Source organism: Atractosteus spatula, chromosome 22 (genome assembly GCF_055471065.1).
Source record: "Atractosteus spatula isolate fAtrSpa1 chromosome 22, fAtrSpa1.hap1, whole genome shotgun sequence".
NCBI classification, from domain to species: domain Eukaryota; kingdom Metazoa; phylum Chordata; class Actinopteri; order Semionotiformes; family Lepisosteidae; genus Atractosteus; species Atractosteus spatula.
The window spans coordinates 9,671,193-9,685,170 of record NC_142727.1 but is presented as its reverse complement, the minus strand read 5'-3'; the positions used below and the strand labels follow the sequence as shown (position 1 = coordinate 9,685,170).

General features: G+C 40.8%; 1 protein-coding gene across 2 annotated transcripts in view; it reads left to right on the top strand.

The window, feature by feature from the left end:
* The window catches only part of b3gat1b (beta-1,3-glucuronyltransferase 1 (glucuronosyltransferase P) b), a 94,261-nt gene extending 80,783 nt beyond the window's left edge, over positions 1–13,478 (top strand). Inside the window, exons 6-8 of one of the 2 annotated variants that reach the window (XM_088939474.1) lie at positions 3,924–4,220; positions 6,058–6,161; positions 9,269–13,478. In XM_088939474.1, coding sequence (XP_088795600.1) covers positions 3,924–4,220; positions 6,058–6,144 — 384 coding nt within the window. In that variant the 3' untranslated portion in view covers positions 6,145–6,161; positions 9,269–13,478. The remainder of the gene's footprint in view (positions 1–3,923; positions 4,221–6,057; positions 6,162–9,268) is intronic. The other variant, XM_088939475.1, reaches the window with a different exon arrangement.
* The last annotated feature ends 500 nt before the right edge of the window (positions 13,479–13,978 follow it).

The following is a 13,978-nucleotide window of genomic DNA, read 5'->3' as shown; positions in this document are numbered from 1 at the left end:
AAACCAGTTTCCATTGCTATGTTTTCACCATTATTCTTGGCCCTCTGTTATTTTTATTTTTTTTTATAATGACCGTGACGGTGTTCATTTGATTTTTTTTCTTTTGTTATGGCGCTGCAGCTTTAAAATTGCCCCCCGTGGGCCATTGCGTTTCTCCACTCGGTAAAAGAGGCGAGGGAAAGATGTTAAACCCATGGCATCTTCACAAAAGAGCCTGGTTATAAATCTGCAAGAAACATGGGAAACAAAGAGACTCATTTGCTTTGATATCGGCAATGCAGAAAACATACCCGTGGATTACTCACTAGTAAGCCTGATTATTTAGATGGTTTATGTCAGTGTGTCACACATTTCGGTCCCGGGGCCAAGTCTGGACCAACAAGCTCAAGTGTTCAGCCAGTGTGGCAGGTGTGACCAGACCCTCAGCCCGGAATCAATTTGCTCTTTGGCTGAGCATCCACAGTCGCAGATTAAGCCAGCACACGTTTTCACATTCCTTGTCCGTACAATATCTACCTCATTCCAGTTGCAGCGCTCCTCTTTGATGGCGCAATCCTGTTTGGCAGGGGCATGGCTTTGCATGACAATGGTGGGGAAAAGACCCACAGACACACTGCCTCTATATTCCTCCTCCAAGTTTTCGGAGTAACGTCAGCAACTGAGCCACCATCAGTCTCATTGGGCGTTTTAACAATATTAGATTAATATGCACAGCAGCATTTAGGGCTGTAGTACTATGTACGGAAGATATAAAAATGCATGTGGCTCAAGAGAAGTGGAGAAAACTATTTGTTTATAGAAGTAAATAGAAAGCCAATATATGTGATGTGCACAACAGGGAGCTTTTGCCAAAGGGAAATAGCAATAGTTGTAGAAGTGAATTTATTGCTATTTTAAAATATTGCTGATATTTTGCCAACAGAGTTTTGCACTTGAGGTCCTTTTTGTCAAGCAACACCTCTTAACCTTGACTTGCACCAATTGTATAGATCCGGTAGAAAACACCGAAACATTACTGATTATGAAATATGGCCTAAGCTGCTTCTCCACTATCATCGCAAGCAGCTGTTTTAGTGTTAATGGAACTTCCAAGAGTTAAAACACAAAATACATTAAAATACGTGCTTTGTCGTAACGAAAATTCATGAACAGAGTATTTTTGTGGCGGGTGAACATAATTTTTCCTTTATTTTCACGAGTTGTCAAATTATATTCTTTTCAACGCAACAGAGATGTATGTAGCATACTCCTATTATATTTTAAATAATTACCATTAATGCTAAAAACTGTCCCATTCTCAGAGGGTAATGAGTACATTTTGATAAATTGGTATCCATGAATGCTTTTTACATTTTAACAGGAGAATGTAAAATTAACGCCTAAACACAGAACACTACAAATGAATAATACAGTGCATGTATATGGATTGTGCCTAGTATTTCGATCATGTATGGTATGCGTGGCCCACCTGAAATATTTTAATTAAATCTGGCCCATTGTAACAAATAAGATGGAAAATTCTGATTTAAGTGACTGCAAGGTCAAATTTATCAGTAAACATCAAACATCAGTCCAGGCAGCATGTTGCTACCTCAAAGATACTGGGTTCAATTCAGTGATGTGCTCTCAGCCCTGCCTGACACACAAAGCTTCAGGTATAAGCCTGGGTTTGCCACAACCTTTATAAAAACCTTCACTCATTGGCTGCAGATCAGCCTAATCTCTTTCAGTTATGTCACTAATATATTTAAATCACTTATCAAGACACACACCAGACGCCTAGGGCTGGGTATATTCTCCGACACAGGTTTTGGAAACAACTTTCTTTTCAGCATCGAAAGCAAATGCTAACTGTGTCCCATCAGTGGTTTAATCTAATTTGTACTTTCACCTCCATCCATCAGTTATACATAATTAACCATAAAAAAGGAATGTCGTGTTCTGATTTATGATGTAAGTCCTGTGTCCGTGAGTACAGAGCAGGGATTCCCCACACAACATGGAGGATCAATATTAAATGAACAACAACTTTCATCATCACAGCTGAAAATTTCAGTTATGCGATTTTTTATGATCTTGAGCTCAGCGTTCAGGAGTATTTATCTTAATAAACTCTTCATACTACCAAAACATCTACCACTGGTGCGTCATGAGGAGTTCTAAAAGGAAAAACATGAAACAATAGTACAGATGGAAAAAACGGTGTTTGACTTGGTGGGCTGTGCATTTTCGCTTGCGAATACAGATTTCCCTTGTAATCGGGATCCAGCAGGGATTGTAGTCTTAGGTGCAGGGCTCGTTCAATTATCCGCCAGAGTCAAGACACCGATCTCAGCCCATTGCCTACATTGAATCTACAGCTCCCTCAGGCTGGACAAAGAAAATCTAATTTAGTTTAATTCACTTCACAGCACCACAGCGAACAGAACTGCACTGTAATACGTTTGGGCGATGAGGCCCTTCCGCTGATTAGGTCTATCAGATGAAATGAGACTCCAGCCCGGTGATGAGTTTGTAATGCACACATTCATCAACTTTCCCATTTGGTTAAACGTGGGCTACAGCAATAAAGGGAAATTACATTTGACCACAGTGAGCTGGAACGGTGGGGTAATTGTGTCTCATTCCAGAAACGTTGTGTGTTTGGGTATGGGTAAGGAAATCCAAAAACCATGGAAGCTTTCAGAAGATGCACTGTGTATCTTTAAAGGGCCTGTAAAGGATTGCAACACACAGAGAGGGTGTTGGGTTCTGCAATCCTACAGACATGGGAAATCTGCTGAAACAAACCATCTTTCCAGACTGAAGCAGTGAAATGTAACTTGTTGACAAAGGTTAATGACTAAGGGATACAGCCCAGCTTGAATCCTTACCTCCCACTCCGTTGTAGTATTTTATGAACAACACACTATTAATCCTGCCAGTTATCAAGGGAATAGGGAGCTACTGAGCCAAGTGAAAGGACCACAAGCCCTGTTTAACAGAACTGAACTGACTTTAGCTTCTGAATAACACTAAAGCACCGCTGGGCAGAAACAGTCAGGGGAGCTTACTGTTTCGCGGGCATAGGTTTATGAAAGCTTTACTTTACCCCTAAGCTAATTTGCTTAATTAATCAATTTGAAAATCTCGGCCGCTATCACCCACCTTTAATGAGATCCACAAACCCTCCAGCCCCCCGACATGAACCAACCCACAGGACCAGAAGCACGAGAAAGCACTGCTGAGCGCAGGGAAAGAGCCCAGCCTCTGTCATAAAGCATCTTTCTGCCTATCACACCAGAGGACACATCAGTTCCAACCCAGGGGAGACACATGCTTTCCTGTGCCCACGTACAGCGAAGCTTCATTAAACCCGCCTGGGAAGTATTGCTTCTGCTTGGCTTGCTCATAAACTAGCTCATCCTTCTGTGAGCCTGAGTGGTCTCAGAGTAACTGCAGTTTTTTTTTCCCCCCGTGTCGGCAGCCGGCAATCCCACTTATAAGAGAAAGACCCATCGCGTCGGCCTACTTGCCCACATCAAGCCGAAATCCCTAGCTCTGCCCTTAGAACTCCAGCGGCATTTCTGCTGCTGTAGAGAATATTACATTATGAATTCACGACCTCTTGATAAAACAGGCCATTTGTCTGCCTGTAACCTTTAAAGGGCGTACAGCTGTAGTCTCTCATTTCCCAAGCCCTGCCGTCGTTTCTGCAGTGTTAAAGAAAAAAAACGAACAGTTCTGCATTTCGCTCATTTACTCAAGACACCATAAATGCTGCAGTTCTACTGCCTTTCTTGCGGTAGAGGATGAAGTCGTGAACAATAACAAGAGCTCAGCGTCCAAGAATAAATCGCAACCTTTCGGTACCCATTCCAGAGCCGGGGAAGACATTTCTCGTGTCTTTCTGTCTCTCCCTATTCCCCCCCCACGTGGTCCAGATGCGGTCGACGCGGAAAGTGTCGGTGTGGCCGGTGGCGTTCGTGGGGGGCCTGCGTTACGAGTCCCCGAAGGTGAACGCGGCGGGGAAGGTCTACGGGTGGAAGACGGTGTTCGACCCCCACCGGCCCTTCGCCATCGACATGGCGGGCTTCGCCATCAACCTCAGGCTCATCCTCTTCAAGCCCCAGGCCTACTTCAAGCTGCGAGGCGTCAAGGGGGGCTACCAGGAGAGCAGCCTCCTCAGAGAGCTCGTCACACTGAACGACCTCGAGCCCAAAGCGGCCAATTGCACTAAGGTGAGCGCGGCAGCGGTCAGTTCACAGCACAGATGGAGGAGGGAAAATTTAGCATCTGGGGTGGGTGGGGAGGGGGGCATTTTTCCCCCCATAGCTTTATGGGTGAGGGGAAACACTAACGTCTGGTACTGGGTTTTCAAGAATGAGCAGCGGGAGCAATTATCCAACACTGAAACGGTGCGTGTTACTCATGAATATTTCAGAGGTGCCCCTTATGGTACAATCCCAAAGCGATAGCTCCTGGTTTGCCTCCTAGCCTCTCCTGCTCAACTAAGCAGCTGAGCCAGCGCTGCCACTGGCCTGATTATTTAGTGATCAGGAGATTATTTCGTGTGGTGGGAAAAATACAAATTTTATGGTGTCAAGTGGCAACATCCCAAATCCAACAAGTACAGGCTTATTCCCTGCTGAAAAGAGAAGAAAGGGAAACGCAGCGTTTTTCGGCTGTGGATCCTTCTAGGGCTGTGTGAGAGAGAGAGAGGGAGAGAGAGAAGGAAAATCGGCAGCTGGTAAAGTGTGGGAGAACAAAAGCCGGGAGAGGAGAGGAGGCGGGAGCAGGAGAGAGGCAGAGTGGGCGCTCGGGTGGTGCGAAGTCTAGAGAGGGGAAGAAAGGTGGGAAGTCAAAACCTGCAAATGAAGGAAACGAGTCTGTTTTTGAGAGAAGGGGGAAGGTGTGATCCTCGTTTCAGATCCAAAATTCAAGGCACTTTTGCTCTTGAAAAGGAAGGTAGGCAAAAGTCTGAGGAATGTTTTTTTTTTATAAGAGCATGGTTCTCACTCCTTGGGGAATTGCTCGATTGCCTCTTTTGAATGTACTGTCGTTCATTTCCAATTCTTCCTCCAGGAAGCTAACGTCTGGTATACAGTAAGTTGGGCAAAAGTGTAGCTTTCTTTTTTGTTGATGGCAATCTTTTGAGGACACATTGGACTGAAGGGGCAGGTAAATAATGTCAGCTCACTATTTTACACAAGCTCACACTATGACAGCAGACCCTTGGCATGCTATAAATCTATTGCAAATATTCTGAAGATATTTGACATTTCTTATACACTTTAATTTTCTTTCTCAGAAATTCTTCCTCTTATTTTAAATAGTAAATAAAACTTTAAAGCTTTCATATGCATTTTTCTCCTTAAAAAACTGATAAAAATGCTTACATTCTGCGCTCACAAATTACTCAGAAAACAGTCAGTCCATAGGAGGAGTGTCCTGGTAAAGTAGCAACAGATCTTCCCCTCTATGTGTTATGTTGTGTGATAGTTCTTTTCATTTCTATATTGGAAAAGAAAGCTGAAGCAAGTGACCATCAAAGATATCTGATATGCTTCAAGCAAAATCCTTTCTGTAAAGCATTTTTTTTTTTTAATTCCTTGAAAGCTTACCCGCAGGTTAACTGTCAGACGACTGACTTGGTGAATGATATACAACAAGAGTCACACAGTAGTGTCACCTCCAAAGCTGAAGAGCTGAGGGCATGCACTGACACTTCTCATTCCCATAATCTTCCTCTTCAGCTGAAAGTGTGGCTCTTAACCTCCTCTAAACCCATCTGAGCACAACATACTGCTTGGCAGATTCGGAACATGCCGATGCATAATTCATGGCGGGCGGAGGGAAAAGAATGACGTGATGTCAGCACTGCTGGAAGAAGGATGAGCAGGATGAACTACAATTGTTTCAATAAATGTGTTAATAATTTGCTGCCCTCCCACACATCCCAAAGCTCTGGGCTGAATACTTATCCATGACTGTGGGCCAATCTGCAATACTGACTCCTTACCAAAGCCTTGTTGTCTTCACACACTAAGTGTACCACACCTACCTATCTTTCTGCAGATTCTCGTATGGCACACCAGGACAGAAAAGCCCGTTCTAGTTAATGAAGGAAAGAAAGGATTCACAGACCCCAACGTGGAAATCTGAAGCTCATCATGACACAGGTAAGATAACAACAAGAACACCAACGCTTTTAGGCCAAGAAAAAATCAAAGCAACAAACAGATAAAGAAATATCAATCTCCCATTATTTGGAAAGTAAGTTGGCTTAGTGGATATTACAGTACATTCTTGCCTTCACCTTTACCATCATATTTACTTTGATTTTTTGCAAATCCAAATCAAAACAGGATGATAATCCCACCAGAAAGTTTTCAATATGGATGTGATATGTGACTAATGAAACAGACAAGTGCACCCGTTTCAGTGATATAATCCCAGATGATGTGAAAATGAAAAAAACAGCAAACAGCACAAGGATAAGCACACAAATAGAACTCCACATCAACAGACGAACTGCACACTGTCAGAACAACTACTACCCTCAGCAGAACTGCGTACCCTCAGCAGAACTGCACACAGTCAGAACTGCATACCCTTAGCAGAACTGTACACTGTCAGAACTGCATACTTCCAGTAGGACTGCACAGTAAGACGAACTGAATAGTTCCAAAACACCTTCTTCAGTGCTCATTAGCCTGATCTTCGTTTAGTTTTTTAATGAGCTTTAGTAATATATAAGATCAGGTGTGAAACACATCTATCAAACCAAACCAAACAGACAATAAGCTTTTGAAAACGGTCTTACTTTCTGTGCGTGTTCTGTGCCTCTGTTCTGTCTAGAAGCTGGACACATCCCTTGATCCTTGAGCTCTGAAACAGTGTGTATCTTCTATTGTTTTTATTCTTTGTTGTACATGACTCAGACACAAAATTGAAGACCCGAGTTTATTTCTCACTAGGAATCATTGTTTATATATTTAAACTCTAAATATTAAGTCTTTCAAAAAATCAAAACTCTACAAAGGTGACTCTCTCACTGTGTTTCCAAGGGGGTCAGTTTGACCAACAGCTTACAGCTGTGTCAGCATGGGCCATCCTTATTCATTTTTCCTCATGATTGGCATGCTTTTAAGCCAATCATTCAGTTGTTGCAACCAATCAAGATTCAGAATCAGGCAGCTAGCTGGACAAGGCGGGATAAAAAAAGAAGGAAGTGCTGAGTTCAAACTTGAATTCACATAAAACTACCCAGAATTTTCAATTTTTACCCCAGACAAAGTCTGTATAAATAGAGTGCAGCACGTCAAGCTTAGCATTGCATGTGCAAAATCAAATTAAATAGTGGTATGAGAAAATACTAAAAAGTAGAACATAAGAATAAAACTAGTTTACAATCAAGGGGAGACGAGCTTCAGCTGATCTAGCCCATGTGGTAATAGGTAGATAATTGATCCCAGGATTTCATCTAGTTGTTTTTTGAAAGGTGCTGGAATATCAGCTTCAACAGCTGGGTGGCGTGTTCTATCCTACCACAAGCCTTAGGTGAAGAAGTGTCTGTTGTTCTTGTTTCTCAATTCACATTCACATAGTTTTCACTTGTGCCCTCTGGGTTGAGTTTCACAGTTCATTCTGAAAATAATTGCTAGATTGTCTGTCAGTGTCTTTGTGGACCCTCATGGTCTGCTCTGTTCAAGACTTATTCCAAAGCAGCAATATATTTTCTTTAATATGTTGACCAAAATTGCATACAATATTCTAAATTCTCATACAATCTATACAAATTCAGTATTGCATTGTTCTGCACAGTTAACTGTACGTGTTTCCCTTTTTATTTGCTTGTGCACATTGTCTAGGAGTTATAAATGACTATCATATGCAGCTAAGTAGCCTGTTGTAGCTCGGAGTTACACATTTTAGGTTTTTAATTAACATTTTTACTATCTTTGTGCAAAACATTTCATTCAACTACTTTAATCGTTATCTGCCAGTTGTTTGACCAGTCTTGAATTTTATCTATTTTTTAATGTAATTTGCTGCTTCCACAGTGCTTGCTGATCCTCCTAATTTGGTATCATCACTCAGGCTTGACAGATTTACTAACTATACTAGAATCTAGATCATTGAAATGAATTAGGAAAAGCAGTGGTCCTAGTACAGATCCCTGCAGTACTCCACTAACTACAGTTAGAGCAGATAGTGGCAGAAGAGGAGTAGAAACTAGAACTTTTAATTTTTATTAACACAATATGATGATAATGACTATAATTTGGCTTCCTGACTATGAGAGTAGCAAGTAGTAAGTAATGAGACTTTTTTTCTTCCCAATTTTGAAACTACTGGTGTCCTGGCTTAAATATGGTGGTAGCTACCCTGCTCAGTATGAGAGACGTGTGGTGTGTGTGCTTGGCTGAGGAGCCAATGGTGCAAATAATAATAATAACTGAATGCCTGGCTGTGAGCTTCATACTGGACCAGTATACTAAGGCAGACAGAGGACTGAGATAAAAATGTGTTGGCCTGTGGCTGTGACCTGTCATACGTTTTCTAAAAACCCTCTTACAAAGATTCTTAGGAACCCGCTCACTGAAATGGAATTGAAACATGAAAGACTCCTAAAACAGCTGAGCTCGCTCCTGAATAGGCACTTAGTCCATGTTTTCATCAGAAAGTAACCCACTAAGCCATGTCCAGAAACAAACCCTATTACGCAAACTGCTCCTGCTCGCAATTTGTTTGTGCGAGTTACTTTTTTGTAGGTATAATACTGAGTCAATCATAACATGTGTAACATCTGTTTTTCTCCAGTGTTTCTCGCTCACTAAGTAGCTCTCGACTGCTTTAAAACTGTTGGCACAGATAACGCATCACATTATTAGTATGTCTTGGGAGGAGATCATTCTCTTTCGATACTTTTGGTAATTTTGGATAAATACCCTTAATCATTTCATTTAGGACCGTTTAACCCTAAGGCCACAAAATTACAGAATAAAAGTAAATTAATGGGTAAAGCTAAAACATGCTAAAAAATAAGACCTATGATAAACAACCTTTTATATAGAAGCCAGTTTAACAATTGGTGTATTAAAACTAATGTCAAAGCCACCCTTGTCAAGAATTATGTGAATCTTTTCCTGCAGAAAAAATGCATTCTAATGGACATTCAGGTACTTTGTCAAAATTTCAAAGAGGCTGAGAGAGTTTCTACACTGTTTCTCTCAGGAATAGAAGATTGTATCCTTCTTAAAAAAGTCTTTGTCTTTTTTCACAGGAAACTGCTTTCCAAGGGGTTACTGCAATGAAAACTGTCACCTGAACTGAACAGATGCAGATAAACGGATCTCTGTAGGTGTGTTTTTGTCACGGACGTCAAACACCAACAGCGACTCCACTGTATTTGGAATAGGATCCTGAATCCAAAATGTTTTTACTAAAATGAAAAAGTAAATTTAAAAAAACTAAAAATATATATAATATAAAAGCACAGATAGTACGGGATGGCAATATTTATTAATTTTAGTGTTAAGTAAAGCAGACGAACAGAAATAACGATGCAAAGTCAAACATGGCAACCGAGAGAAACTGACAGGCACAGAGAGAAGAACCTGTCTTCGTCTTTGCATCTGCATGGCATGATACTGTGACAACAACCGCGTCCAATAAAGAGCAACAGCACAACGTTACCGAGATTCCATCTGGGTGACCGAGATTAGACACGATCCCCGCGCAGTGTGTGAGCTGCCATCCACACACTGACCAATCACGGTGGCAGGAGTGAGGGTGAGGGCGGGAGCCAGCCAATCAAAGAGCAGCTCTTCAGTGTAACCTCAAGAGGCCATTTTGGAAACTGGGAAGGCTGAGCAAGGGAAGGCAACCCTGCTTAACTAGAATGGTCCCGCGACAGGGAAGTGAATGTTTAATGACACCCTGACTGTGGGAGGTGGGACAGACGCCATCCCTTGACTTCACATTCACTGGGGAACGAAATAAGAAAAAGGAAAATTGACCAGATAAGTTTCCTGAAATGTACAGCACATACCTTCAGCAGGAGCAGACGTACACAGGGGTTGGGCCATTCGCGTACCAAATGAGTCTTTCAATCTCTCGTTTCTGCAAACGTCAGTGCAAAAGGGAAGGAACGTCGAATTTTTCTACATACCTCTTTGACATGATGCCTGCTTTTGATTTTTTTAATGTTTGCGCGCATTCTTTAACTATGGCACTTACTGTACGTCTTCATTCCATGTGGTCCTGGCACAGATGTCATGAAATGTGGGCAGAACATTTGTAGCCTAAAAAAATTTCAGACCAGCCCCCCTCCATCTTCCAAAGTCTAGGTTTAATTGCATAAAAAATAGGCACTTCACTTCACACTTCAGTGGTGTATTCTAATAAAATTTCACATACTTCCGGGTGATGCTTTCCTCGGATTTTATAATTCAAGAAATATTGATATTTAGTTGTCAGGAACATATACAGAGAGGCATTCAATAAATGAGTGCTGAAAGCAATAGCATTTGTTCCATTTTTGTAGATGGAACTAACTTTACCACACTTTCTTTTTCGAAGAACCCCGAATCCAACGGTACTGGACATTTGCAGGGTCAACAAAAGAAAAGAGGGCAGGGCGTCTCGGCCTGGCTCCCTTGTCGGGTTTCAAATCTGTCACCTCCTGAGACTTTCTGGGCTCTGCAAGACGGTAACAATCGCAGAGTTCGTTAGCGTTCGTTCACGGGACACGAAGAGCTCTTCCTTCTCAGTGGTGAGAGGCCACAGCCAAGCCGTTCCGACAGACGAGACAGGATCTCTTTCCTCACTCCAGGCACAGGGAGGAACAACAAGCCAGGATTTAAAGCCAGTTCTCCATAATGCAACCTACGTCTTTGTAGTTTCTTTCAATCCATACATTCTGAAGGCATTCTTTTATCAGAGAAGGGCAGTAGAGTTTTAAGAGGAAAAGCTGGACATGGGTGTTTTTACCTTTCTCAAAACGCTTTGAAGAGTCTACAGGATTATTTCCAAATACCTCTTGTTGTCCCTATATAACATTCAGGCTTCATTCTCTGTATCTGGATCTTGTATTTCTGATACCAGTTTCAAACAAAACTGGTTATTAAGAAATTGTAATAGAACAATATTACTTGAAACTGCAAGGAAACTGTACTGGATCCATTCGCATTTATGTTTTCTATGCCCTTCAGTATACATTTATGCTTGAACTTGAAATGTTACCTTGTCATTTAAATACATGAACAAATTAATGAATGGAAGCTCATGAATGTGATGAGGAAAATTCCAATGACTGTATTTGTAAGTGTGTTGTAGCTACTTTTTTTCCCCTTGGCTACTTAAAGACAGGCAATGATTGCTTCCGAGTAAAAAAAAAAAAATGGAGAAAATTGAGATTTTTCTGGCCACAAATCAGTTCTGAAACACATTTCATGACTATTTTTGATGCACTGGTAGATAAAGAGAAAGAAATAAAATAGTGTGAAAACAAAACAAGCACAATGTTCCAATGAAGGCTTCAAAGCATTAACCTGAATAGAAAAGATTAATTATTTGTTTGCAGTTATTCACATTTAAAGAATACCTTCATTGTGTTATGGTAGACATACTGATTTTGAGTTGTTCTAATTTAGATTTGTGTTATAAGGCTGCAATAGAAACAGAAATTAGGGTGGAATGAATGTACAAGACTCATCCTCAAATTTATTGGACGAAGGCTGGAATCACAGTAAATATTACATTGTTCTCATTCTGTGTCTGTAAGTTCAAATGGATACAAGTAGAATGGCAGCTGTTCCTAAGTGAATTTTGTCTTTTGTTAACCATATAATGCTTTTCAGAACTAGTAATATTTTCTTTTGAAATCGCTGGGAAAAGATTAAAGCATTAAGCAAGATAAAAATGCACTTCCGACAGTGGTCATATTCATATTCACTTGCAAAGACATCAGTACAAACATTATGGCAATAAGTTTTCTTTAATGGTATAAGCTTTTTGTTACATTGTTTTTCCACAATATTCTTTGAAATTACAGACTGAGAACAAAATTCTGTTTCTTCCATTTTCAACCCAGAGGGCAGAAGTCTAAGTGCAGGTCAGCCTCATTTTGAATCACTTCTCTAGATAGGAGAAATCGATTTGGTTTGTGTATGTTTTAATTATTGAATTCTTGCACAACAAAATTGAACAGAAAGAGAACAATCTCACAGGAGAGACTACACAATCATTTTCAACTTACAGTAGAAATATTACAGCTTTGCCTGTACATTTTGCTGTTGTTCAAAATTGCATTCCCATCGTTTGAGCACTTAGGTATCGTTTTTTGGTGGTTCTATTGATTGGCTGTGTTGCTCCTGGACAAAATTAAAACCTTCAAGATAATATCATACTGCAATAAGTCCTTTCTGCTCAGCATACACCGATAATTTTAGAAAGATGAAAGATGTTTTTGAAAACTCATCATTAGGCTCCTGGGTGCTGGATGTTCTGCACAAATTATCCACAGATCGTTTCTCCCTGTTGTGAAAACAGAAAATTCAGGGCGTTTTGCTAGCTTTGCAAACTAAGGAGACAGAAGGTAGGGCCTTTTAAGCTTTTCTCGGTATCCCTAGGTCTTGATGCCAGCGTTCTCTGCTTGCTGGAAAAAAAACAGCTCTTCCCAAGACGATGAAGCAGCAACAGGCTTCCAAAATCTCGCTCCGGTCTTCAGTCCAGGGGAACTGCTGTGTTTCCAGCAGTTCCTTCAGCACACTCCCTTGCCTCCTCCTGAAACAAGCCTGAGTGAGCTTGTCTAGGCTCCTCATCCAAAATACATCAAGTATTAAAAGAGCGATCAGGGCTCAGGCTGTCTTCTTTGTCGAAACTCAAGATGTGCTTTCTTCATTCTGGTCTGTTTGTTTTTTTTTCCCTTCAGGCTAACTTCTTTATTTAGGTTTTGCTTTCCAGACGCAAACACCACACCGAGCCACACTCTGCACATCGATCTTTCTGTACACTTCACTCCTTCTGTCCCAAGCAAAACACTCGGGTTCAGTAGTTCCATTCATCAATACTTAACGACGCGGAGTCATTCTTCATCTGACAAGCCTAACGTCGGCGCTGACGGGTACAGAAACCTCTGTCCGAGGGGAGAGCAGCTGCAGTTTCTGAAAAACCCTCTGAAAATAAGCAAGTCTGAATTGTTTTGGGTTTTTTTTGCTCGTCTGCTACGTTTCTGGTCATTCGCGATTACAGCTGGTTTTAATCCCATGGCACTTTTTAATCCTTTTTCATGTGAAACCCCCACCTTTTAGGTCTTTGCTATAGTACATTTCATCGTTTGGTAATTTGGTTGTCATTTTCATCCACGTTGGGGGTTACAAGAAGCACTTTCTGCATGTTATTAGACTAAAGGTTGTTCATTTCCCTCCACAATTCCATGTTAGTAAGAAGAACTGAAATATCAAAACTGAAAGAAATAAAACCTAGAAAAATACTGGTTTGCCCTCCTTCTTTAGTTTGGCATTCATTTTCTTTTTACAGTTTGAAAAAGACGAAAACTGCAATCCATAGAATTAGCTGTTTAATACCAAAAAAAGGCTTTCAATCAGTATTAAGGTGGAAACGTAATTCAATTACTGCTTTCTGTTCATGAGTTGCCCAAAAATAAACTGAACCAGAATGTTTTTCTGTCTATGTAGTTCAGACGGTGAGACAATTAAGGAGTTTCAATTAAATTCCCTGGTTTAATTGAAATTGTGATATAAGCAAAAGATATATTGTCTAAATAGTAAGTGCATACTGAGTATGTCAATTATTTTCGCTTGTCAGTCTTTCACATCTTCTTAGTTTTGAAGCAAGGGTGCTTTCTAGGCAGTTCAGGAAACTTTTGCCCAGTTTCTGAAACAAACCGGAAGGAAATTTAAATTGTTCCTTCAACTGTTCTTTCAGAATGTTGAACTAAGGAAAGGAATAACATCAAATTTGTTAGCAT